This window comes from Hyalella azteca, unplaced genomic scaffold (genome assembly GCF_000764305.2).
Source record: "Hyalella azteca isolate HAZT.00-mixed unplaced genomic scaffold, Hazt_2.0.2 contig1310, whole genome shotgun sequence".
NCBI lineage: Eukaryota > Metazoa > Arthropoda > Malacostraca > Amphipoda > Hyalellidae > Hyalella > Hyalella azteca.
Genome location: NW_025931631.1, coordinates 253801 through 281570, shown reverse-complemented (window position 1 = coordinate 281570; position 27770 = coordinate 253801). Strand labels below are relative to the sequence as shown.

The window sequence follows — 27770 nt, the reverse complement described above, 5'->3', positions numbered from 1 at the left end:
TCCCTTTCGGGGACTGTATCAACCGCTTGGTCAAATTCAACCGTCCCTTCCGGGGGCTGTATCAACAGCTTGGTCAAATTCAACCGTCCCTTCCGAGGACTGTATCAACCGCTCAGTCAAATTTAACCGTCCCTTTCGGGGACTGTATCAACCGCTTGGTCAAATTCAACCGTCTCTTCCGGGGACTGTATCAACAGCTTAGTACGTCAAATTCAACCGTCCCTTCCGGGGACTGCATCAACAGTTTGGTAAAATTCAACCGTCCCTTCCTGGGACTGCATCAACAGTTTGGTAAAATTCAACCGTCCCTTCCTGGGACTGCATCAACAATTTGGTCAAATTCAACCGTCCCTTCCGGGGACTGTATCAACAGCTTAGTCAAATTCAACCGTCCCTTCCGGAGACTGCATCAACAGTTTGGTAAAATTCAACCGTCCCTTCCTGGGACTGCATCAACAATTTGGTAAAATTCAACCGTCCCTTCCTGGGACTGTATCAACAGCTTAGTCAAATTCAACCCTCCCTTCCGAGGACTGTTTCAACAGCTTGGTCAATTTCAACCGTCCCTTCCGGGGACTGTTTCAACAGCTTGGTCAAATTCTACCCTCCCTTCCGGGGACTGTTTCAACAGCTTGGTCAAATTCAACCCTCCCTTCCGGGGATTGTTTCAACGGCTTGGTCAAATTCAACCCTCCTTTTCGGGCACTGTTTCAACAGCATGTCAAATTCAACCCTCCCTACCGGGGACTGTTTCAACAGCTTGGTCAATTTCAACCCTCCCTTCCGGGGACTGCATCAACAGCTTGGTCAAATTCAACCGTCCTTTCCGGGGACTGTATCAACAGCTTGGTCAAGTTCAACCGTCCCTTCCGGGGACTGTATCAACAGCTTGGTCAAATTCAATCGTCCCTTCCTGGGACTGTATCATCAGCTTGGTCAAATTCAACCGTCCCTTCCGGGGACTGTATCATCAGCTTGGTCAAATTCAACCGTCCCTTCTGGGGACTGTTTCGACAGCTTGGTCAAGTTCAACCGTCCCTTCCGGGGACTGTATCATCAGCTTGGTCAAATTCAACCGTCCTTTCTGGGGACTGTATCGACAGCTTTGTCAAATTCAACCGTCTCTCCCGGGGAGCATTTTGATAGTTTAATCGTAACTTCGTGTGTTCCGAAGTCAGTCTTGCGATTGGTTCAGCTAAGGAAATTGAGAACTTTAGGGTGGGTTAGGTGTACTTCTTCAATAAATTGACTAATATTTACTGCTTTGGCAACCATTTTCTAAATATTAGTACAATATCATGTCCAAATGTGATTTTCTCCCGTTCTGTTCCCGTTTCGAAAGCTTATCTTGCTTTAAATCAAGAATTTGTGTCAGCAGAACGCGAATTATAGAAATAACAGCTGGTCGATGGTTGTGGTGAAATGAACGTAGCTCTTGACTGATATCTTCGACTTCGAATACGGGAAACCGACAGTTACGAATCAGTTCTGATACCTAAGTATCGACAGTAATTTTCTGTAATGGATCTACCTCGATGTTGCAAATATTTTAACCATTCTATGTTTCTGTAGGTCTTAAATTTCAACTCTCGGTATCTGGGGCCATACTTTCAAAATTCGCTAAGTTAACGTAAGTATTTACGCTCTATTTTCTTGTCTATGATTGGTGGATTTTGCTTGAAATGGCCGTCAATGAATGTCTGATTAACTTACGATCTCTTGACTTTTTTGAAAATATAGGCCCTGGCCTTTAAGTACGAATATCATTTGCATAGGTAAATTTATCTGTAGATGAAAGATTAACCTTCTGCCTACCTACTGTACATGTAGGCAACAATCGTTTAGGTACGAATTGCATTGACAATGTTAACGGAGGCAAATCATTCATCAAAATAAACCCTAAGACTCCTATAATTCAGAACTAACCGACCGTTTGCAAAAAAAATCATTGCTCCAAGCGCATTCCGTTTCAATAATACAGTTGCGACGTGTAATACAATGGATTACGTTCAGCTGTTCAAGCTGAGGCGACCATGTTTGCTTTCTCACGCAAGGTTAAATTTGATAATGGGTTTTATAACTTAATGTTAAATAAGTTGTAACAATAAAAATAGTCACAGAGTTTTATCGATTCCACTGACGAGACCTATTTCATCTTCCGTTCCCATCATATCACTGATGAATCTGTTGAATTTTTCATAAATGGAACAAATTTTCCATTCCATTACGAAGAACATGAATCGAGTTCATTCATGTTCTTCCTAATTATTACATGCACAGTTAAATTGTCTGTTTCCTAATTATTTATACAAATGATTTATCTTTTCATCATGCATGATTTACGTGAAATACTGAGGACTAGTTTTTGGGCAGACTTCCGTAGTGCGATATTTATTTATTAAAGGAGCGAAACTTCATAAAAGCGAACTTAAAATATATTCTAAGCTTTTATTTCTGCTGCCAAAAAGTTCGAAGATAGCATCGACAGGTCAATTAGAGAAAGCAATGATGGAAGTTCAAACCCACACACGCAACTGAAATCCCGAATTAACTGTAAACCTAATCTTGGAACGATTGCTATAATGGATGTATTGACGTACATGAACGTGTCCAGTATGACGCATTTTATATGTAAAATTGAGAGGCATCCATTCATCACTAGGTAATTAATTAATAATAAACTTGCCGCTGTACTATTAAGAACATAATGGAGGTAATTTTTTAATAAGGATGATATTTATGCTTTTTAAACTTGAGGACATAAACGAGTGAGAAATTTCGATTCTCTTAATTCTGACGTATTTACAAAATTTTGATGAGCTTGCATTCTGTCGCGTTAAAAAATTGTGATGCGCTGCATTCGTTTCTTCAGAGATAAACTCTCGTATCGCAATTTTTTATTTAGTATTATTATTATACAGCACTTATTTGAAGGAAAAATTATCGAGAGGCAGCCCCCGGCTGCAAGCAAATATTAACTATTCGCTGTTATTAATATGTATCCACGCAGGAAAATAAAGTTTTGAATCGGTGAACAAATTATTTTGAAGTATCTGTCTAATCCGTTTGTAGGTTTGAAATCTCCAGAAGTTTTGGTATTCAGTGCCGTGTGTACAATTTGCAGGGGGATCGTTGCGAGAGCTCTGCATTCGGCTATACTGTGACGTGTGTTGTGCAAAGTGTAAAGTATACTGAAATTTTCATAAAACATGCCCTCGACTCTACGTGTATAAGAGCACTTGGGTATTTCTGTGCAAATATATTATCATTTGAAGCCAAAATACGGGTTTTGACCATGCGGAGGCTTGGTTGCGTCTGAAGTGCAGGTCTGTGATGGCGCCTCTACGGCCCAACAACGGCGTGATCGTTGTGGTAAGTTGACATGCATTTGAAGTTATTTAATTTGTAATGTAATGCTAAGAGTTATGTTTAAATTAAAATTGCAAATTCTGTCAATTTTAAATCATAATTTTCTATTATTTTGTGTTGTATATTCCTTTTTGAATAAGGAATACAGGTTTGAAATCTCTTGAATTATCTATCCCGGAAATGAACTATTAAACTAAATGTATGTTGTATTGTTGAATGCATATTGGGAAGCTATCTATATATAGGCGAGAGTAGCCAAAGAGATGGGTTTTATTCAACTTTATTGTAATTAACAAGGATGTAATTTCGATAATCTTGGATAGTATTCTACGCAAAATCTTATCTCTCCGCAATATCTTCGTTTTCTATGGTATTTTTATTACAATATTTTTCTAACATCTTTCCGTATATTCTGTAGTAGTATCCAGGTTATACGTAGGTTGACAATTGTTGGGGGTTATATAAAGAATACGTGCTCGTCTGAAGTTATAAATAATACGCAAAAGTTTTATTCCAGATTGTAAACCCGTCTGGTAATTTTCCATTCCATTAATGTGTCTTTTGAATTTCATGGACATTTTTCTACATATAAGGTGAACTAGCAGTTCTGCCCGGCGTTACTCGGGACTGCTAATTCCTGCAATTTTAAAATCCTGTAAATCCCTATTCTACCAATCCCGTAAATTCTCATCCAGTTAATAATATTAAAGCTTATGTATTCTATTGATATAAAGACACCTTCAAACCCGCATTTTACGTAAAATATAGGACTCCGATTACACTCATTTTTCAGAATCTGAAAAAAATTAATTAGAATTCTTTGAATTTAATTCATTTCTGCCAATTACCCAATCAAAATTTTAACTTTTGATATAGTCTTCCCCTCCAATCCTATTCTGCTACTAATAACAAATTTTCAGGTGCTTGCTATTTTTTCCGATTATAGTTTGATTGCCAGCTCAACAAACCATAAACATACCAGATTTTTGCAAATATACCGGACTGAAAATATCCATGTCAAATACCAACTCCGCATACCAGGTGTGTTAAATCTGGTAACGTAAAATACTATTTGGCAATGCTGCGTGACTGGTGGCAAGTGATATGAACGGAACTGTGACTGGCATACGCCTGGCCCGTGACTGTCATACGACTGGCATACGCCTGGCCCGTGACTGGCATACGTTACTGGCATACGCCTGGTCCGTGACTGGCATACGACTGGCATACGCCTGGCCCGTGACTGGCATACGCCTGGCCCATGACTGGCATACGCCTGGCCCGTGACTGGCATACGCCTGGCCCGTGACTGTCATACGACTGGCATACGCCTGGCCCGTGACTGGTATACGTACGACTGGCATACGCCTGGCCCGTGACTGGCATACGCCTGGCCCATGACTGGCATACGCCTGGCCCGTGCCCGGCAACATGGGTGTGAATCAAGCCTAAGTTCATGGTGTGAATCGAGCCTAAGTTTCCCCGATACGCGGCACAACAGCCCTTATAAATTTCAGTGCCAGGCCTCAAAGACAAGCACAAACTTTAACTAATAGAGACCATTCATACCACGGCGACCATTTATACCACGGCGAATGTATGACCATTCATATCACGGCGTATTTATTGTACTGAGTCCTTTGTTTGGCCCAACCTTTGCGATAAATCCAAGCTATTGTTTATAATTTACACTCTCACTGCATCAACTGATAATATTGGTCATTAACTCAACTATTCTAGAATAAGCCGTTAAATCTGTCCGTACCTAATCCCTCTTTTCATTCCCTTATATCTGTTGTGGAAATTCTCAACCGATATTATCATCATCCAACTAATGTGTTTATAAACTCCAATGTTATCATCTGTTAGATAATGCGTTTTTACGTTCAAATGCTAGATACGTTCAATTATCCGTTTGTATGTACTAATGTCATCATCAGTTTATCAGTTTGAATATTCTAAATTTAGCGTCATAGGGGTGGTTAGAATTACAAATTTGCATTATGTCAACTGCGAATTTTCAGACGGTACTCCAACGTTCCATTATTTATAATATGGAGAATATTTCTCCACAATCCTGAATGGCGATAAATTGGCCGAGAAGTTTAATTAGTACTTTTTAGTACCCATTTGAGGCAGTGACTTTGCCTCACCTTCCCCATCCTCCTACGCCTCACCTTCCCATCTTCCTCAGCCTCACCTACCCCATCCTCCGCCTCACCTTCCTCATCTTGCTCCGCCTCTCCTTCCTCATCTAACGCCTCACCTTCCTCATCCTCCGTTTCACCTTCCTCATCCTCCGCTTCACCTTCCTCATCCTCCGCTTCACCTTCCTCATCCTCCGCTTCACCTTCCTCATCCTCCGCTTCACCTTCCTCATCCTCCGTTTCACCTTCCTCATCCTCCGCTTCACCTTCCTCATTTTCCTCCGCCTCCCCTTCCTCCTCTTCCTCCGCCTCTCCTTCCTCATCTACCTCCTCACCTTCCTCATCCTCCGCTTCACCTTCCTCATCCTGCTACGCCTCACCTTCCTCATCTTCCTCCGCCTCTCCTTCCTCATCTACCGCCTCACCTCGCTCATCCTCCTACGCCTCTTCTTCCCCTTCTTCCTCCACCTCACCTTCCCCATCCTCCTCTGAAGGCCGCGCTCTGCTTTTTTCCTGGACGCTCAGGAAAAGGAAAGTTAGGCTCGGCGATAACGGGACCTCAACGCACCACAAGTAGTGATCCAATCCAGCGCCCCGTTTCTTGTATGGCAGAACATGGATATTTACATTATTTAATTGATAAACCGGTTGCGTTTTGATGAATATGAAATTAGTTTGATGTGAATTCAAGTATTTGAAGTTTGATGGATGTTTGAGATGGTTGTTCACAACCGGATTTGGGTCACTGGAGCTCCTGAGGAACAGGTTATGGCCGGTCGACCTCGAGCGGCAGGCTACTGCTGAGTTGGTCGCAGCTAGCGCGCGTCCACTCGGCTTGTTCTTGCGAATTTATTTCGATCATTTAGTCAATTTCTGCCGAATTCAAATTGTTTTTCTAGCATTATTTGGTAAGAATTTATTGATCTTCGTTGATTGCCTTGCTTGAAAAAATATCAATATATATATTTTGGGAAGGATTGTTGAAAATAAAAGTCGAAAGATAAATACATAGCGACGAAGAAGCCAGGAAGCTCACTAAATTTTTGATGATGCCGAAAATTGTGATTGATGAGTTTCCATGGCATTTCTTTCGCATTCGATTAATAGTTAGGCAACGAAGTGACCACAACAATTATATCGTTTAATGATTTACCTGCGTTACACACGATAAATTTGTAAGTATCCATTTTGTATACATACGACGAATTTGTATGCAAAATGTATACATACATGACCAGATGAATATAAACGTCAGTTGTTATTATGAATCAAATATTTGTTGGGAAAATTAAGCTGAATTTTTCAATTTCCGAGTTCATTGGTGGAAATGAAAAACACATTTCTGCCAGGAATGGAAGCAAAACAAGGTAGCTTGATTCCTGGCTACATTTGAGCAAAGTTTGGACTTGCGTTGATATTTCAAGCCAATAAATTAAGCGAGGTGGCGCTGGCCAGCTGAGCGGGGGTTTAGAAAGTGCTACCTCTTAGCCAGCTTTCTAATGGGGGGTGAGGGAGAAATGGGGGTTGAAGGGCTATGGAGGGGGATATGGGGGTGGTGGGAAAGTTGAAGAAAAGGAGGGGCAACTGAGGTAAAGGGCTTTATTAAATGTTAGGAGGAGTTGAAGCAATAAAAAGCTGACGAAGAATGAGTTCGAAAATAGATGAGTGTGTTTGTTGAACATTTCTTGATGTATGAATTATTCACGTGTAGGAACCTGGATTGAAGCATGCACTATATTTAATGTATTGATCTTGCATAATACGGTACTCGTGCATCATGCTACTTCACTCATGATGTCATAATGCTATTTAACTCATGATGTCATCATGCTACTTAACTCGTATAATGTCATCATGCTACATAACTCATAATGTCATCATGCTACTTAACTCATGATGTCATCACGCTACATAACTCATAATGTCATCACGCTACATAACTCATAATGTCATCATGCTGCTTAACTCATGATGTCATCATGCTACATAACTCATAATGTCATCACGCTACATAACTCATAATGTCATCATGCTACTTAACTCATAATGTCATCATGCTACTTAACTCATGATGTCATCACGCTACATAACTCATAATGTCATCACGCTACATAACTCATGATGTCATCACGCTACGTAACTCATAGTGTCATCATGCTATTTAACTCATGATGTCATCATGCTACATAACTCATAATGTCATCATGCTACTTAACTCATGATGTCATCACGCTACATAACTCATAATGTCATCATGCTACTTAACTTTTGATGTCTTCATGCTACTTAACTGATGATATCATCATGCTACTTAACTCTTAATGTCATCACGCTACATAACTCATAATGTCATCATGCTACTTAATTTTTGATGTCTTCATGCTACTTAACTGATGATATCATCATGCTACTTAACTCTTAATGTCATCATGCTACATAACTCATAATGTCATCATGCTACTTAAATCATGATGTCATCATGCTATTCAACTCATAATCTCAAGTATTAACGATCCGCAGGATCTAACTACTTGGTCTTTTAGCTCGAATCGAACAAATATGTGCAGTCAAATCAGAGTTCAGGTCAAAATCGTATTCATTTACCTTTTTAAATTTTAACTTTGTTTTTACGGCTGCTGGCCAATCGAGACAGAAGTCGCAAAATATGATAAAAAGTTTTTTACTTCAAAAATGTATTTTATTTTATTCAAAACGTACCTTTTCAAGGGTTTTAATTGTCTAGAGCATGATAGCGTTTCTTAGAATTAGCAATTGCAACTTATCAAAGATATTTATAGATAGGTACAAATTTATGCGAGTTATTTATTATAGCCCAGAAAAAGTCAAAGGCTTAGTAGGACAAATTTTTTACAGATATTCAAACTACCTATAGATAATAACCATCGTATTTTTCAAGAATAAGCAAAATATGAAACCTGTTACATAGGTATGAAATGTGAGTTTATATTGTGTGGTTTTCGTGGCAATGTGTGTGCATTTGTTCGTCTAGTAGAAAAATAATTCTGAAAATAAAATGATTTGATTTGCGAGAAAAAAGACATAGGTATGGTATGGATTATTTATGTCGCTGAATAAATAATACCAAATTAACTATCCAAAAATTTTCTTTAAATAGATCCTCGTTCGTATAGATTGAATCAAAGTGTTTCACTTTTTTTAGTACTTCTGTTCATCCAACTCACGCTGTCGTGTGTTCATCCAACTCACGCTGTCGTGTGTTCATCCAACTCACGCTCTCGTGTGTACATCCAACTCACGCTCTCGCGTGTTCATCCAACTCACGCTCTCGTGTGTACATCCAACTCATGCTCTCGTGTGTTCATCCAACTCACGCTGTCGTGTGTACATCCAACTCACGCTGTCGTGTGTTCATCCAACTCACGCTCTCGTGTGTACATCCAACTCACGCTCTCCCATGCTAATTCCACTCCTGGAACCTGCGTCTGGTAGTTCATCTTGTATGGGTAACAAGTATTTTTACATCAATTTTATTGCAACAGTTGCACTTTTATCAGTTATGCAAGTTACTGTTGCACTTCTATCTGCCAAATTAGCAATAATATTAATATATACCACCCAATGTATTAGTACCAGTTGTATTTCCATCAGTTGTACCTGCTTCAATTTAGCGAGCGGCTATTACACTTCCATCAGTTGTATTTGTATCAGTGGTACATGCGTCCGTTGAATTTCAATCAGTTGCTTGCGTCAGTTGCTCTCAGTTTGTGGGATCCTTAAATTGATTCAATTATATTTTATGTATAAGATGCTTCGGTTGCACTTTTCTTCCATCACTTTTTTTAATTTCTCGCATCATTTTCTTCCTTTCTTTTTCCAATTTTTTATAGTTTTTCATTAGTAGTTTGTGTCAGTTGTTTCGAATAAGTTCTTAACATTAATTTCTTTAAACAGTTTTGGGTCTCACTTGTTTGCTTTTGTCGGTTGCATCAGTTGTTCATGTCAGTTCAGTTGTTAATGCATCAGCTATTCATGCATCAGTTGTTCATACATCAGTTGATTGCGTCAGTGTTTCATGTCACTTCAGTTATTCATATCAGTTCAGTTGTTAATGCGTAAGCTATTCATGCATCAGTTGTTCATGCATCAGTTGATTGCGTCAGTGTTTCATGTCACTTCAGTTATTCATATCAGTTCAGTTGTTAATGCGTAAGCTATTCATGCATCAGTTGATTGCGTCAGTGTTTCATGTCACTTCAGTTATTCATATTAGTTAAGTTATTAATGCGTAAGCTATTCAAGCATCAGTTGCTTGCATCACTTTTCATAAGAAAAAGTGAGTGGCCGACATCGGGGGCAGGGCCGATCGTCTCACCTTCTCCTCAGGAAACCGAACCATTCCTTTCTTGTGACAGATCCGGCACCATTCTAACCTCCCCGGCAATACTCCAACTTTCACTGCTGCCGGCCGCCTGCGTGGCCCCAGCTGCGGCAATCGTGCCTCAAGCCGGGCAGTCCTAGGGATGTTTTAACCGTGAAATTCAGACGACTGGTATAACTTGCTAGTCCTAGGGTTGTCGTAACCGTGAAATTCAGACGACTATTATAACTTGCTAGTATAGGAGGGGTTCTAACAGTGGAATTTGGGCCACTAATATAGCGTGCCAGTAATAGAGTCGTTTTAACCGTGATTATGTGATCACTGTTATACCGTGTTAGTCCTATATAGTCGTTTAACCGTGAAATTTCGAACACTATTATGACCTGCTAGTCATATACTGTATAGTCGCTTTAGCCGTGAAATTTCGACCACTGTTATGACCTGCTATATATAGTCATATATAGTCGTTTTAGCCGCAAAATTTTGACCGCTACTATGACGTGCTAGTCCTACATAGAGCAGTTTTAACCGTATAATCTGCATCACTTGTCCTCGTGTTACGTGCTAGTCCTGGCGGACTTTTACAGTAAAAGTTTGACCAGTCACATGGCGTGTCAGCCGTGGACGGGTTTCAAATAGTTAAATCGAATAGAATTTAGCGACATTTCATGTGAAATCGTGAAAAGTGCCAGTCGTATTTATAACTCGGAAATTTTTACCTCGACTTTAGGGTGTCGGCTCAATTATTTTTACGATTTTTTGTGACGTGTGAGCAAAGTGTTATACTATGATTTGTGGGGATTTCGTTATAGGTTAATGGATATTTGTATTGTAAAAAAAAAATAAATTATTTTCTTAAATAGTCATGAGGTTGGTGCTACAAGGTGTACTGTTCAAGCGTAATTTTTACCCTTAATGTTTTGGATCTTGATAAAAGTTCAATCAGTTTCAATAAATTTTATAAAAGGATTTCGTTCTTCGACAACTTTAATGCGTTGGAATTGGCCACTGTAGGTGTCGTTCTCGATGCGCCGTACGTTGTAACCGTGAACTGAAATAAATTTTTTGCGATTGCTTACGCGATTATGTCGTATTCTCTTAATTATAGTAGAGCAATGCTAGTTGAAATGCAAGCATTGTGAAATGAAAAATTAGGGAAAAGGGTGCCCAAAGGAAACCAAGTTCTACATTACTGAATGTTGAAGTTTTGGGTTGTGTAGAACCGCCGTCTCTGCCTCATCGTGCATACATGAGGTTGTGTATGAGTGTATACATAAAATAAAAATAGTTATTAGTTGGCTTGCTTTAATAGAATATAATCGAAATTATTTAATTCGATTTTTTCAGGGATTATATATATTTGGAACGCTAAGCAGGCTGCACCCAGAACAATGGATGGATCGATCCTGTTGTCCAAGTATTGAAACTTTGTTAGCTTCGGTACTAACTTATATAAAGCACTATAAATACGCACTGGAATAACATGTATGTCCCCAGTCTCAAGGTGATCTCAAACTTTCATTATTTCAAGCGCCGCTCTAGAGTGAAAGTTTTGGGCGAACCTTCCCGAGTTAGGGTCCGTAGCTGGCCGTGGTGAAAGTTTGGCGTGTTGCTTGCGGCCTTCCCGATGCTAATTATTGTTTCTTAAAGTAAAAAGAAGTAAATAGAATACGTTAACTTGAGAAATTTGAAATAAAAATTATTTGTAAATAATTTAAATTACTAGTTAAGATCTGGAATTGCTAGCAATGATATGGAAATAGTGAGACAATAGGAATGCATGTGCAAGAACTTCAACGCAATCAAAAATAGGGGGAGAATTAAATATCGTACGAGTGTTGATTAATGTACGTGACTTTTGAAAGTACATTAGTATTACTCGCCAGTCCACTATAAAGTTTTTAAAATCTTGGGAAACGCCTCCTTTAGAATTGCACTGTGGACAGAGTTAGTATTCGTTCAGCTTTACTGGATCGTTCAACGATAAATAAGAGCAGTTACTGGATTTTACATTGATTGGTGTTATCTTGTATTGTATTGTTTTAATTTTTGTGATTTCAGGGCAGCGCTAAATTGCGGTAGGGTTTGCGGTAAGTGTAAAATCGAAAAATTGCAAAAACTGGAAAAATGTAAAAACGAGCGCCGTCGTTCGATCTTTGGAAAGTTTCAATTTGACTGAATTGGTTATATAACATCCATTGAAGTGAACAAAACATTTTTTATGTGATTAATGAGGAACAATACGAAGAACGGTGAAGTTAGATAAATAATTTGCCTTCACGAATGAATACATTCAAGTACGTATTGATAAACTGAAATTAATGTGACCAGTGAAAAATCAATCAATAACTCCTAGCCAGAATCAGAAAAAACAGACGGAAGGCAAGTTTAGTTTAGTAAATTAATTTAAATTTAACTAGTCGAATAAAATTATATTTAATTTAGAAATTTATTTTATTTTCTGTTTCCAGCTTTCAATTTAAAGTAAAAACTCAAAGATACAAACCTCTTTTTTTACAAATGAGTTAATTTAAATTTTAATGCCCGTTTACTGGCCATTATATGTGGCCGCCGCCAATGAACCGTCTGTGATTTTCACCAAGGGTAGGTCGCTGATTTTTCTCAGCGTATATACATTAGATTTATTATATCGATCGTAAATGCGAGGTCACGATCCGAGCAGAACTTTCTCTGCCACGCACGATCCTCCGTGAAAGCAATCGTGTCAACTTTCATACTTTCACCGCAAACTTTTGCTTGCTGGAACATTGAATGTTTCTAAAATATAGATTGAGTGAAGTGCAAAAATTGTTTAAAATATGAAAAAAAAGGTCGAGAGATGAGAATTTGTAGGAATAATTTAAAAGCTATAGGTATGATTCCCTGACATCTGCTAAACTTGATTTCATCTGCAAAAAATTGCCGTTTGTTTATAGAGAACCCAGCATTTAATTTATAGAAAAATTCTACACTCTGAATCGAAAAAGTAATAAATCATTTATTTGTTTGAAGTGGATAAATTATTGTGCAGTTTCCACCAGTTTTTTTTTCATTCTGACTTGAAATTCAAACCTGTGTGCCGAATCTATGTTTCGAACCTGTGTGTTGTACCACTGTTTTGAATCTGTATACGTATGGCCTTTAATTGTGTCGAATTTGTTTTGTACTATGTGTTGAATCTTTGCGTGAAACCTGACTGTTGAACCAGCGGTAGCATCTGTGCGATGCATCTAAGTGTTACACCAGTGTGTAAAATCTACCCTTGCGCTATCACCTGCGTTATTTTATTTTGTTTATATATTTAAATTTTACACACCTTGTGTGTAGAATCTCTCCTGGCGTTATCACCCGTCTGTTGTTTTAAAAGACAGTTCGTTGTATAGCGCGTAAGAGATACGTTCCTATCCCTTCTTTGGCCTGCTTATGGCTTAAAGGCCTTGTCTTATTTAGATATTCAAGCTGATTTATCATTCAAATCAAGCTAATAAATAAGTGATAGTAATTACGTATTTGTGTCACGGTTTTACTGTGTGTTAATCTCGATAGAGATCACACGAATTATATTAAATAAATTATAAACCGAGCATTAAAGCTAAATGTTAAGGAAAATATCGCGAGATTAATTTAAGTATAAATTTATTATTATCTTACCGCTGTTAATAATCATTTTGATTATCCTAATAATGACTTTTGCGTAGGAGTGTACCGGTTCCTGGTATATATATCGGATAAGGTAGGAAACCCGACGAAGATGTCGAATTAATTAACAGACAAGCTGAATAAAAACGAACTCAAGTTCACTGTGAAGAGCAGGAGAACTTAGTGAAGAGCAGGAGTATGTGCTTAGACTCTTTAAATAATGGATGATGACTAAATTTAAAGTATTGAATATCTGAATTTACGGTATAATTTTGTATGATTACTTTTTAGCCTTTGATGCATTACGTTGTGAAAAATTTTCAGTTTCTGCTACTTCTCTAGAAATAAATTAAAAATCAATAAATTGAAAATACCTTTTCCAATGTAATGTTTTTTCTCAAATGTCCACTTCTCAAATTCTTTCTTCTTACTACCAGGCAATAAAACAAACCTCGATCATGTGGAGGTTTGTTGCAACCACTGATTTTGCCCAGAATTCATGAAAAGGTGTTATTTTAAATTATAAAAAATTTCACATCCGTGATTTTTACCAGATTTTTTTTGTCGTCTGAGAAGTGAAAGGTAAAAATTCATGTGGCCACGCTCAAGATGATCTAAGAAGCGAGTTTCGGTTTTCCTGGTTTTCCATGGATTGGTCGAGAGGCGCAAACATCAAACGTGATCGAGATTTGCGAGGCTCGATCGAAATAACGCTCGCTTCCGGGCTTGTGTTCGCTGAAACACGTGCGAAGTAGAAGGTTATTTGAATAATATTCAAGTAGTTAGAAGTGGTTATAATAGATAATATCTAAGTAGTTAGGATAATTATTCATTTTTACCACGAAAAATTGTTTATTGTAGCTCTACCAGAACCAGAACGCTGACAAATATACTCGAGTTCAGAGGTTACAGAATGCCGCTCATCAACTCGATGATTGAGTGATGCTGCATTCTACATTCGGTTTTTCATTATCAAATAATTGCGAATGGTAACATTTTATTTCATAACTCTCAGTTAGTACTATTCATATTATGTATTATGTCTTTATTAATATAGCCAAAGAGTATTAATATGAACTTGATATTAAAATTATATTTATTATATTATTAATGAATTTTAATGTATTATATTAATAGTGCTGATGAACTTGAAAGTTGGAGTAATACGTCTGAAGCGTCAAACCCGAATGAGATTAAAGTGGACATTTAAAAAACATTACATTGGAAGAGGTATATATAATTTATGAATCTTAAATTTATTTATAGAGACGTGGCAGAAGATTCGGCAACAGGCCACACCGGCCTATTCTTCGGCGCCGGCATCACTATACTGTACTATATACTATACTATAATTTACTGAAATTGGTTTAGATATGCACGAAAATATTTTCTTTTTCCAAACTAAAGCGAGGTTTTCTGTGAGAGAATTCGAGGGATAACTAAATACTTTGCGCCGAATAATACGACTGCCCGGCTGGTTCCCCTGGTGGCTGGTTGCATACTTGCATTGCTATGTAAGGATTCTGATAATTCGAATGTATAAATGGAAGGACCAATTAGAAACCAAAGAAAACATATAATTTCTAATTGACTTTATGTTAATGCATAGTTTATTTTCAAAAGATAAAAAATTTAATGCTGGTTACTCATACTCGGCGGTTGCACAGCACTGGGAAACTTGCTGTTTCTAGATCACAAAATTTGCTTGAAAATTGCATATTATATCATAATTTTGCTCATGGTTTATTTAATTTTAAATTGTGATTTACATTTAATTGAGCTTTATTCTAAGTGGTTCATTCTAAGTTGAGCTTAAATCGAGATGAATTGGAAGAATAATTTATCTGTTGGGATTCTAACAACGACCATCACACATGAATAAAAAAAATAATTCTGCCCAACACAGTCGCACTCATGACGCGTTTATAAAGTTTTTGTTTTTGAAATGTGCACAGTCACGCTATACGTTCTTGGCTCTGGCAGCCCACTTTAGGCGCATACCCTATTTTTTTTCACGCATACGGTACCCTATTTTCAGGGACTGGCTAGCCTGTCCCCTACCTTGCCTAGCCCGTGGTATAGTCGAAACAAGTAAAGTGTAATTACCTGCTATTAATTCAACTTTTAATGATTGCAATTGGTTATTCAATTTCTAATGAAAGCGATGGTTCATTTGAATGAATTTTTTTTAAAGTTTTCCTATGTAAATTTAGGACAGATCGATTTTCTTAATTCACACGTGGAACTTTGGAAGAAATAAATAATCTCTTTGAATATTTTTCCTCAATATATTTAAAAATATATATTGCATTTTTATGAATAAATTTTATTGATTTATTTTACAGAATGCAGATTTTATAAAATATAATAAAAAATATAAAATATTTCTAAGTCCTTATAAAAGATCACAGGAGCGTCATCCTTTGACAGAAATTGTGAGAACAATAAGAATTTTTTCATGTAACAACTTGAAAACAGAGAAACATGAACTTGATAACATTATTGTATCTTCTGAAAGTTTTCATGAAATTTCATTGAAAAATCTACCTACTATTCATAATTTGAGTGTTGCATCGTCGTAAGCAGTGAAATAAAAAGCGAAAAATAGATAGCGGCAAATCACGATGTATATATTTATTACATTTTCATGTTTCACTACGCATTTTCAACGAGTTGCATCTCCACGACACAAGTTTTCGAAGGTTCGCGTCGCCAAAAGCTGCTGGCGAGTTACGTCTGATTTTGTAATGATATTTTGGCTAGATGAAAATGAGAAAATTTAGGCATGTACCCTACATATATAAAATACTAATTTTAGTAAGAGAACTTATATTCAAATATGTCTAATTCTGAAACGTCTGATTTAACGAAAAATATTAATAATATGTTGAGTACCGAATTAATATTTAAAAATGTATATTAGTTGTTTACCTCCCAAACCATTTATACTCGTAAGTCCAATTACTCCCTACTGAAAATCACAGCCGTCTCAGCGCCCGACCGCCGGCCATTATTTATCAGCACCCAATTTAATTGCTCCCTAAGATATTTTCCCTGGAGCGGCCGAGGCCATGCAGTTTTACTCAGCCTCTACCAGGTTATTCTCTCCTCGCTCGCTTAATACGCAAACTTTGGCTAATTTTCTCACGGTTTGCCCGTTAGTTGCTTTGACAAAAGGCTCGCCTTGCAGCCTGGAATCTAATATCTGTCTCAACTTCTGAGAAATGTTGCATTCTCTCTCACTTTTTTCCTGTAAGTTCTCATATTAATGAACTCGCCGCACTCCCGCGCATAAAACGGACAGTTTTCCATTACTAGAGAAGTTCGAGGTTTATTTGTATTAGTAGAAGTGAGACGTTTTATTAACTCTGTTTATTTAATTTCTCGAATTGTGCTTATATCTCTAATTAATTTTTATTTCTACCGATGAAATTTCACTGATGAAGCTCGGGCTTATCAATTTTAGATTCAAAAGCTTGTATTAACATAAAAATATGTGTTTTGTTCTTAAAATTGCGAGAAGACGATAGGATTTCGTCTTTTACCGACTTGATATTTAATTAAATTGAAAGACAGGCGACTTTAAACAACGGCAAATGTCAATATACACTTTCATCCTTGACGCTTAATTATGACATATTTTTTTGGCTTATTTATCCGTAATCGAAATATTGACGGATAAAATTAAATTAGATTATAGCATTGATATTCAAATTATGTCTTGCCTTTAAACTAAGGCTGTAAAAGCCCAGTATTTTATACGTAATTCATCACTCCATGATATTTCATCGCATTGAGAAGCCAAACAATGAACGATTTTTCACTGCGAATTGTACGTGCATTTTCTAAATTTTTTAGAACTTATGATGAAGCTGGTCTCATAAAATTCTTTTATGAAAATATCATGTATTTATTTGGAATTTTCTTTGCTATTAAATTCTTTGTGATCTGGTAATTTAAGCAGACTAATAATACAAGTACTTACGAAAAATTAATTATTTATTCTATATTTACTAATGTCTGGTTAAATCAGGAGATGAATGCTTTATTTTAACTGAAAGGCGGAGATCTGGCATATGTGCGCCAATTTGATCAATTTTATTCTTTTATTTTGCAATAAATGCGTCACTTCTTTTTCATCACTAAAGGACGACACTTCTTTTTCATGACTGATTTCCGAAACGTTTTCTATTCTTCTCATAACAAACGATATTTTTTATTCAATTATGAATATTGTGTATTCTTTATCTCCATAAAAATTGTCCATGTTTACTGTATCCTACTGGGCCATAAAGCAAGGAATTACCCTGGTTTACTGTACCTTACTGGGCCATATAATAAGGAATTTTCCAGGTTAACTGTACATTACTGGGCCATAAAATAAGGAATTGACAGGTTCACTGTACCTTAATGGGCCATAAACTGTCAAACATGGTCATATGACATTGTCCGAGTTTGTTGGGCTATTAACTGATAAATCATCCAGGTTTACTGGGCATTTCTGGGCCATAAAATAAGAAATGACCCAGATTTACAGGTTGTTTCTGGGCCATAACTAAGAAATTGTCTAGGTTTACTGGGCGCTGCTGGGTCATAAACTAAGAAATTGTCCAGGTTTACTGGGCGCTGCTGGGTCATAATTAAACTAAGAAATTGTCCAGGTTTACTGGGCGCTGCTGGGTTATAAACTAAGAAATTGTCCCGGTTTACTGGGCGTTGCTGGGCCATAAACTAAGAAATGGCCCAGATTTACAGGTTGTTTCTGGGTCATAAACTAAGAAATTGTCCAGGTTTACTGGGCGCTGCTGGGCGTCGCGGCGTCGCTGGGCGACCCAGGAGCGAGCTGCGCCCGAGAGGCCCGCGAGTTCCAGACCAAGCCTGACGTGCCCTGTGACCTCGTCAAGAACTCCTTCTGTGATACTTCTGGTGACAGCTACCCGTGGTACGTGGGTGTGCCTGGGGTACGTGTGGCTTGGGTACGTGGGTGTGCTTGAGCTACGTGATGGTGCTCGGGGTACGTGATTGTGCCTGGGGTACGTGAACATGTCCGTGGTACATGAGCGTACTCATGGTACGTGTGTTTGCCTGGGGTACGTGTGTTTGCCTGGGGTACGTGTGTTTGCCTGGGGTACGTGTGTTTGCCTGGGGTACGTGTGTTTGCCTGGAGTACGTTAATATACCCGCTCTACGTGAGCATGCTCGGGGTACGGATGCGTGCCCGTGGTGCGTGTGTCCGCAGTACGTAGGTGCGCAGTCTGTACGAGTGTACTTAGTATGTCTCTCGATAATTGTACATTTCTACCTTTGGCAACTTCGTTTCGATAAGTTTTTGTTTCTTGTACATATCAAATTAAATATCCCATTGTGAAGGTGTAGTTTTAATTTCTACCCCTATACTTGGTTATTTAAAAGTTCACGTTTCATTAACTATTTTATATGTTATTTTTTTGCGTTTTTCGATGCATTATGCTCATATTTAAGGGTAATTCTCTTTTCACAAAACAATCTATCTATGCAGGTCAAAGCTTCGGAAGTTCGTATTCGAGAACCAGGGTCTGATCAAGCGCATGTATGGATACCAGACTCACTACGCCATCCTCAAAGAAGAGCTACTCAATGCATTGGACGGGGATTCTTCCTACGAGCCTTTTAACATGTACAGCCCCGAGGCTCAGACTCAGCCATCCGAAAATTTCCACGCACCGTCAAAGGTTCGAAACTCTGTTCGCTCGAACGCCTTCAATGAGAGGTACGCTCGAGAAGGCCGGGCATTCCCTGAAGGCGAATGGCAGGCTGAAGGCCAGATTTATTTCGATGATCGTGCCGAAAAAATACCAATTCCATCAGAGCGACGATTTAACACACGCCACATCGACAACAAATCTCCTGAAGAACGGTCTGCGAAGATGATGAACTTGCCGCAAAACGGCAAACGGTCAATAGACTCGTCGTTGAATGCAAAGATTACGTTGGAACACGAACTGGAAGGTGGAGAGAAATTGATCGGCGTTGCAAACATGAACAACTTGAACGGGAACCACAAGATTCAGATCATGCAAGGTTATGCACAGTCTGCAGTCAAAGGACCACACGAATCGAGCGAAGACGAAAACAAAACTTCTGATTTAAAAGCAACAAGCGATGAACAACCTGTCAGCCTAGGTGAGTTGTAGAAAGTGGCAATGAGTAAAAAGTAAAATTCGTTTCCAAGTTAGGAGTGAATTTTTTCTGAATTCCAGTAATCCTTGAGCCATTTTTTAGGTACTTCCTAGTACTAGTAGTGACCTTCCATTTAAAAATCAAGCAGCTTACTCGTAACGTGGGATTCACGTTTTGGTTTTCCTAGGACCTACAGCAATTTTTCTAGTGAATTAACCTACATAAAAATACTTGATCATATTGAAATAATTTTTGTGCCACTTAGTTATATAATTCCATAAGAGTTTACTAAAACCATTGATTTAACTATTTTTTATGCATTTCCCATACAATTTTACTAACATTATTGGTTTAAATACTTAGTTTTGTAAGACATATTGCGTGCTATAGATGCTCTTTAAAACTTCCTAGCCGATTTACTACGGAAAGTTGCGAGCGAATTTAAAATGAAAAAACTTCTCTCTTCAGCTGACTGTAGAGTGCTTCGTTTGAAAACATTTCAGCTTGTTTACCGTCTGCAAAATTCGTGGCCAAAAAAGGAGATTAATTTCCGCTCCTCATCAAAGACCGATTTCCGCTAAAAATTTGCTCGTTTTATTAATCTGCAGGAAGCGAATTTTGCTCAGAATTTGCTGAACGATGAAGCCGAACAATGTAAAATTTGTCCTAGTGACGCCATTCAATACTGTCTCGTAGCTGCGAGTGTCAAAGTACCAAAAATTTAAACTAAAATTTCAACGATGGTGCATTTAAAATATAAAATTAAGCAAATTCTAAATGTATATTCAAAAAGGGTGAAATTATCGTCTGAGTCTTTTTTCTTTTTATCCTATAGAACACAAAATTGAACGGAAATTAATACAGCAATTGATGCTTCACTTGAATAACAAGTTCAAGATACAATACAAACAAACTAAGTAAACCAAGAAGGCAATGAATTTCCCATTTAGGTACCCTTTTTGATCTACCAAAAAACTTGGGAATATTGGCGCAGTGGGACTACTGCATTGCATCTGAGTTAATCCGACATCCGCTTACCAAATGTATTGCCCAATTCTTATATTGTACATACAATATATGCCTATTTGTTCGTCATTCCAGCTAAATAGAACAGAACTTTACGACCAATTTTTAATATTCTGACAAGAATTTATTATTTTTAAACTTCGATTTCTCAATAAATATACGATTATACCTTAATTAATCGTGAGATTATAAAATCTCTCAATCTATTAATCCGTAATCACCTCGATTATCCTATGTGAGATCTATTTCAGCAGGTATTATAAAACTCACCTTAAATTTACGTTTTTCCTGCAGCGCCGTCGGTTTCATCCAGCGTGGAGGTAACGACTTTAGATACCAGGACATCGTCTGATTATCAAGACGGAGATGCTTTAAAGTTTCATGATTCTTCTACCGTGAAAGATTCATCGAAATTTGGTGTCTCGTCCGAAGCTAATTCCGACTCGTCGGGAAATTCCGAGGGAGAAGAATCCGCGCTCGAGATTCTGATGGCTGAAATTGTGAAGGATAATGACGCTGCTGCGTCGACGGCAGATCCCCTTGATGGGATCGACTTTACGGACGAAACTGAACATGGCATCACTGAGGTGAGTCATTAAAAAGAAATGATGGAAATTCATACCATGAGTGGTATGAATTTCCTGAGGTTAGTGGATAAAATTCCTGTTGAAAAACTAAAGCTTAGGGAAACTTGGCTAATCGAATTTGATCGTCAATTTTTCCTGTCAAATCTGATTACCTAATGTTCTCTTTGAAAATGAAGTTTGTAATTGAACTGATGAATACCAATAGCATGCTTGATTTTAATGCCTCTGTGTTCAAAATTTGAGATAATGCTGATATTTCTTTTTTGAGATAATGCTTAGTGATTCTTCAGTCAAAATTGTAATCGATTGAAGCTTTAAAACAGTATTTTTTATATTGAGTAAAATATATTTCACAGGAAACTGTCAACACTGCAGCTCCAAGACCCCCAAGCGATGGGGCTGTCGGCGAAATTTCCTCCGATGAAGTGACTACGGAATTGCCACTCAAAGATGGCGATGCCCTCAACACCCTTCCCTCCGCTACTGAATTTCCAACTAATTTCGCAGAATCTCAGAGAAATTCAGAAAGTTTCCACGTTTCCGGCAATCCTGACGAAGGATCCACGTTGTCTCCTCAGGACCGGTCCTCTGCAGACGTGCAAATCGACATCGTGACCCACACCCTTCCCGGCGGTTCGTCTGCGGACCACGTTCCTCCAGACGGCTTTAGATTCCCTGACGATTCGTCTTCTAATTTCAGAACTTCCATTTCATCTTCAGAATCCAGAATTTCCAACTCCGGTTCTGAAACCGGGACTTCGAACGCAGCTTCTGAACCCAGAACTTCGATTCCATCGTCTGAAACCAGAACTCCGATGCCATTTTCTGAATCCGGGTCTCCGATTGCAGCATCTTCTGAATCCAGAACTGCGAATCACAAAGATTCAAGCAACAGAAGACACTCCAACACTCGTCGTCCCGCTTCTGCTGAATCCAGACATCCTTCGTCCAAGTGGAGTGCGGTCACTCCAGAGTCTCCAGCGATTCATGAATCCAGCGCTAGAATTCAAAGCCATCACATTGGATTGGCTGAAGAATCTACTCATGTGAGTCGGGAAATAATGTAACGATTGCTGATATTTGAATTTTTTCTTAAGTTCTTTTTCATTTTTTTTTAATTTCTCTCGTGTGCTTACGATAAAATTTTATCTGGTTTAAAATTTGGCCCGCGTGACGATTTTATTATGAAAACATCACTGAAAAAATTGCTTTATTTCCGCTTAAACATTTTTCAATATCAAATTCTTCGCGAAAAAATAAAACTAACGTTAAATGCAAATGTTGCATCGATGTTTAACTCGTATAACATTATAATTTGTTCGCACTAGCACAATAAAGATATATAATCCGATAAAAAATCACGACATCTTGGAAAAAATTTAGTCTGGCGTAGGCATTTTTTATCGACCAAAAAGAAGCCAATGAAATACAATGAATACTATAATAATGTGAATATAATCACACATTATTTACTGCTCTGTTAGTATAATAAAAATACAATCACGTAGTATTAATCCATTTATCCATAGTCGATTTGAATAATAATCAAACCCTTGATTAGTTATGGGGTAATACCCTAAATTAGTTAATCCCTTAGTTTACAATCAGTTCAGTAAAGGCGCCTCGATTTCCCCGCAGGCGCGTCCAGCGCAGGCGACGTGGCGCAGGCCGCAGGCGGGCGACGCCGAGGCGTCCTCTGTCCCCACCCCTCCTATCTTCCCCTCCAAGAAGGGAGTGTGAGTAAAAGATTTAATTTGATCAAAAGTCGATAGTTTTATTCATTCTTTATTGCCATTCATTATTTGCATAAAAGGGAGTGTCTATGTGCGAGATTTCATTAGTAAAGATTTCTAGAGCTTGCAAGATCTAATTCAAGTCAGACGCATTGGGCGTCCAATAATTTTTGTGGAGTCGTCCTTTAAAATTTCGTGTCCATTCGTTTTCATTTCCAATTCGACGTATGCACAAATTTCGTGTCCAGTTTGTCGTCCAATCATTTTTTTCGTGAGGCAGTCCAATGAAATTTCGTGTCCAATTCGGATACCGCCAGGAGCTCTCCTTGCGATTCAGAAGATATTTTCAAGATTTTTACGATGGCGAAAATTGGCAGAAATGGCGACGATAAGAAATTTAATGGTCAATGTTCGGGGTGCTTGAGAAACTGAAGTGAAATAGGGTAAATGATTTGTAAAATCAGTTATGTCTTCTTGACACCTGACTAATTTTTATATTGAGATAATAGCAACAAATCAAAGCAGAAAATACGATTTTCATATCAAACAGAAAATATAATTCATTGCGATCCCCGGGATTGCGAACTGATACTGTATATCTGATATCTGGTAGATACTGTATTGTAACCCAACAACACAGCTTAAAACATATAAATATATGATTAAACTTGATAAAAAAAGTGGAGATTAAACGCCATGAGGTAGCATATTATTTACTTATTGATTAATGAATAAAAATTGTATAAATAACTGGCCAACCATGAGGTAGCATATTATTTAACTATTGATTAATGACTCAAAATTTTACAATAACTGTCATACACAACGCTGCCGTGGGTTACAGTAACGCGTGTCCCGTGGAGACTGACGTCGTAGCGCCATATTGGGCGAACAACACGCGCGGTGAAGTGCTCGCCCTCCTCAACCTCGCGCCCTTCGAGCAGTACGTGCACTGGGAGAAGTGCAGGTGAGGACAACGTATGAGCTTATAAAATTAAATTGAGCGTCTAAATTTTATCGAATATTTATCTAGTTTACATTGGAAGTGACTCCGATTCAAGTACTTTGTCAGTGTAAATTACGGTGGTAAAAAAGCCCATAAAAATAAAAGCAATTGCCTTTATTTTTTTAAAGTGGGACAGGAGTTTACAGGACGCGCTGTGTCCGAGATAATAACCCAGTAATCATATTAAGTTGATAAAACGTTAAATAGACGCAGAGTCCACTTTTTGACGTTAAATCAATATAACGTCCACGTTTCAACGTTTAAATCAATGTTAAGTCCGCGTTTTAACGATGAATCGATGTAAAGTCCGCTTTACAACGACAAATCAACGTGGGTTCAACGTCAGATACCTCTCCAAATTTGAATAATTTGTTGACATTGCAGTAATACGGTATTGAATGCACTAAGTTTCTGCACATATATTTCACGAAGTAGTTGCAAAATGCACTGCGCTGTGTCGCAGTTCTCACCAGATCTTATCTAAAAATACAATCTTATAATCCCGAAAACTATCGGAACCTAAAGTGCGGAAAAGTCTAAATCTAAATGAAACAGTTTTTACTAAATTAGAAAATTAATCAATGATAGAATATAATCCTCAACAAAGTGTGCGATAACTGTGTGGTCGGAGTAGCAAGTGCAGTAACTGTGCAGTACATTGTACTCGCCCCCGCAGGTACGAGTACCGACAGATGTACTGCAGGCCAGGCTGTCGCTGTGAGCAGCAGTACAGACTGCACAGGATGCTAGCCTTCGACCCCAGCAACGACTGCCGCGGCATATTCAGGTGGATTAATGGTTAATTAATTACATTTTAACCCCTGGTAATACTGATTAATTTATCCGATTTTAACCCCCTGATAATAAGGAATAATTATTACATTTTAACACCTTGTAATAATGATTAATATATTCAATTAACACCACAGTTCAATTTCCGGTTCCTGTATGTTCCACATTTTCACAGCGATTGGTTCCGGTTCCCGTCGGGCTGCGTGTGCAAGTGCTACGACCTGCCGGACTCCGCGTCCCGCGCGGGGTTTGGCTACAACCGACGGCCCCGAGGCAGAACTGATGAACAGGTGAACAGCTTGTTCAGGGATGTTCTGGACGCTCTGTACCGGTTGTGAGGGGTGAACAGCTTGTTCAGGGATGTTCTGGACGCTCTGTACCGGCTGTGAGGGGTGAACAGCTTGTTCAGGGTTGTTCTGGACGCTCTGTACCGGCTGTGAGGGGTGAACAGCTTGTTCAGGGATGTTCTGGACGCTCTGTACCGGTTGTGAGGGAGTGAGGAGTTTGTTCAGGGCAACGCTGGACGTCTTTGACATTTACGCTCCTAAACCTGAAACGAAACATATTTTAAAGCAGATACTGCGAACAATAATTAATCCTGTTGCTGTTCATCAATGAAGGAACCTTAATAAATTTTGCCTTCATTGCGATGTTTTATTAAGTATTGAAAACTGATCGCTATATCTGGTAATCGCATTAAGTTCCTTGTCGTAAATAAAAGCAGTAAATACTAATGAATAAAAATTAATCATCCCAACCACGCATGCTGTGAGCGGCTGATCTCTGTATATGTGACCTTGAGCTGCCATGATTCACTTTGCAATAAAGCCGTTTTTATGTGATTTTTTTGCATAAACCTTCACACTCCTGATAATAATGTACTATTTACCAAGAGGGACCCATGTCCGACACTATTTCTGGGTGGGTAGCAAGATATTAACCCTACGATAATCTAGATAGTGGCACTACGACATGTAGGAGTAAACTAAATGCCACATGAACCAACAAATTTCTAATTTGCGATATGTTAGTAGACCTCATATGCCACCTAAATCTTGGTTACATGAGCAGTTTTAACAGACAGCAAGAAAAATTTTAATCTTCGCAAAACACAAACTTGGCTTTTATCTTCATTTGATTCCCGACACAAATAAGTGGGAACAAATACTATTGGTGAAATAGGGGACTTTTTTTAAGTTTTACCTGTCTCCACCGTTATTGTACAATAATCCGGATAAAAATTTACATTTTTCAATTTTTGTGTTCGACTGATATGGGTGATTTATAAACTGGATAATAATACGTGGTCGAGGCATAATTAAATTTCAGTATGACTAACCTATGAACTACTTATATATAAAGATGACAATAAATGATCTACTCATCAATTTTTAGCGTGTTGGACTAAGGAATAACTTACAAACAGAGCAATTTACTCGTAATTAGTTTTTAGTGTGTTGAACTTATGGATGAACTACAAACAAGACAATACCTGATCTACTCATAATGATTAATTAGTATGAATAACGCATAAATGACTTGTAAAATTATAATAAATGATATAGGCTTCTTTATTGCAGACAGAGACTGGTGAGAACTCAGCGCTGATAGCCGAAGAAGCGCGGGCTAGAGACACCGGCGATCTGAGTGACTTGTTTTTTGAATCAGAAGACGACTTACTGCCTCTAGACGAAGCTGATGACCGCATGGACGATGGATATTTCAGCGACGACTTAAATTCAGATACTTCCTTATCTAATTCCGATACTAAACGAGAAAAACCCACGAAAAACGAATATCTGAAAACATTCAACCAGGAAATAGCTTTAGAAGGTGATCCAATCCACGCGCTGTACTCACGGGCACAAGCCGCCATGAGCCAAAACAAGATCCAGCAGCAGACAATTTCGCCCCAAAGACGCCCTCGTCCCCACGTGATAAGTCAGAGGAGGAGCGCTGTCGTCCCTGACCATGCATATGATCTTCGGTTTTCCCATCGGGCCCTCGGGTTTCAACCTATGCCTCCTATGGCCCGCTATCGGTTTCAACCCTCGCCGCAGTTCCTGCGTCACAGTCGATACTATCAAAACCGCCGCTATCTCAACGCCTGGAATCCTCAAGCTTCTTTCCCTTCAAGTTTGTCTAATCAGAGGTTCCAAAAATACGTGGACGTTGTGGATCAGAGGACGGTGCCCACTCTTTCTCCTCATGTGGATGAAAGTGTCGCTAACCCAGGTAGCAATAACCTGAACTTGCATCATTTAATGAAGCCCGCACCACCCACCCGGGTTATGCCTTCCGTTCTTGCGCCTCCTTCCCTCCTCAACCAGGAACCAGAGTATTTTTTTAACCTCACCAGCCACCTGATCAGGAGCGAGCGGCTGGATGGCAGTCGGCCGACCGCTACGGTCTTCAAAACGCGGGAGCCTCGTAGCCTTTCGTTGGACGCGCAGGATGATGATATCTAGTTTACTGTGGTAACCTTGATATCTTCTGATAAATTTAATAAACATTCCAAGATAATTTTGATAATTCTTGAATCACGATTTGCATTTTTAAAATTTTCCATGGAAATTTAACCCTGGACAGGGTTCGACTTAAATTTACGTATTATTCGCAAAAATTTTGGTAATTTTTTTAGGTTGACGGTTTAAATTTTTCAAAATTTCAGTAGTTATTTTACTTGAGCCTAGAGGGCTTTCAACCTTTAAATATGCAGTGCTAAATTGATATGTTATACTTAAATATCTACCAATACTAATTTTAAACTGATTATTATTTTTTAATTTTTAAAATTATTTTTCTATTTGATAACGAGTCATACTTTCTGGGTAATGATTCTCAAATTTTTGTACATAACTTCGTACACTTATGTAATATTTGTCTCTTACAATTACATCAGACATCTGCGTTGTGTGAAATATTCATATAAATATTCATATAAAAACGTG

At 38.3% G+C, this 27770-nt stretch overlaps 1 protein-coding gene across 1 annotated transcript; it reads left to right on the top strand.

The window, feature by feature from the left end:
* Window positions 1-2922: 2922 nt before the first annotated feature.
* On the top strand, window positions 2923-27300 carry LOC108670471. The gene is made up of 10 exons (XM_018157949.2): window positions 2923-3372; window positions 18307-18458; window positions 19035-19678; window positions 20996-21288; window positions 21645-22334; window positions 22927-23024; window positions 23866-23988; window positions 24704-24814; window positions 24995-25109; window positions 26400-27300. The coding sequence occupies exons 1-10, from the start codon at window positions 3334-3336 to the stop codon at window positions 27285-27287; spliced, it is 3153 nt and encodes a 1050-aa protein (XP_018013438.1). The 5' UTR covers window positions 2923-3333; the 3' UTR covers window positions 27288-27300.
* The last annotated feature ends 470 nt before the right edge of the window (window positions 27301-27770 follow it).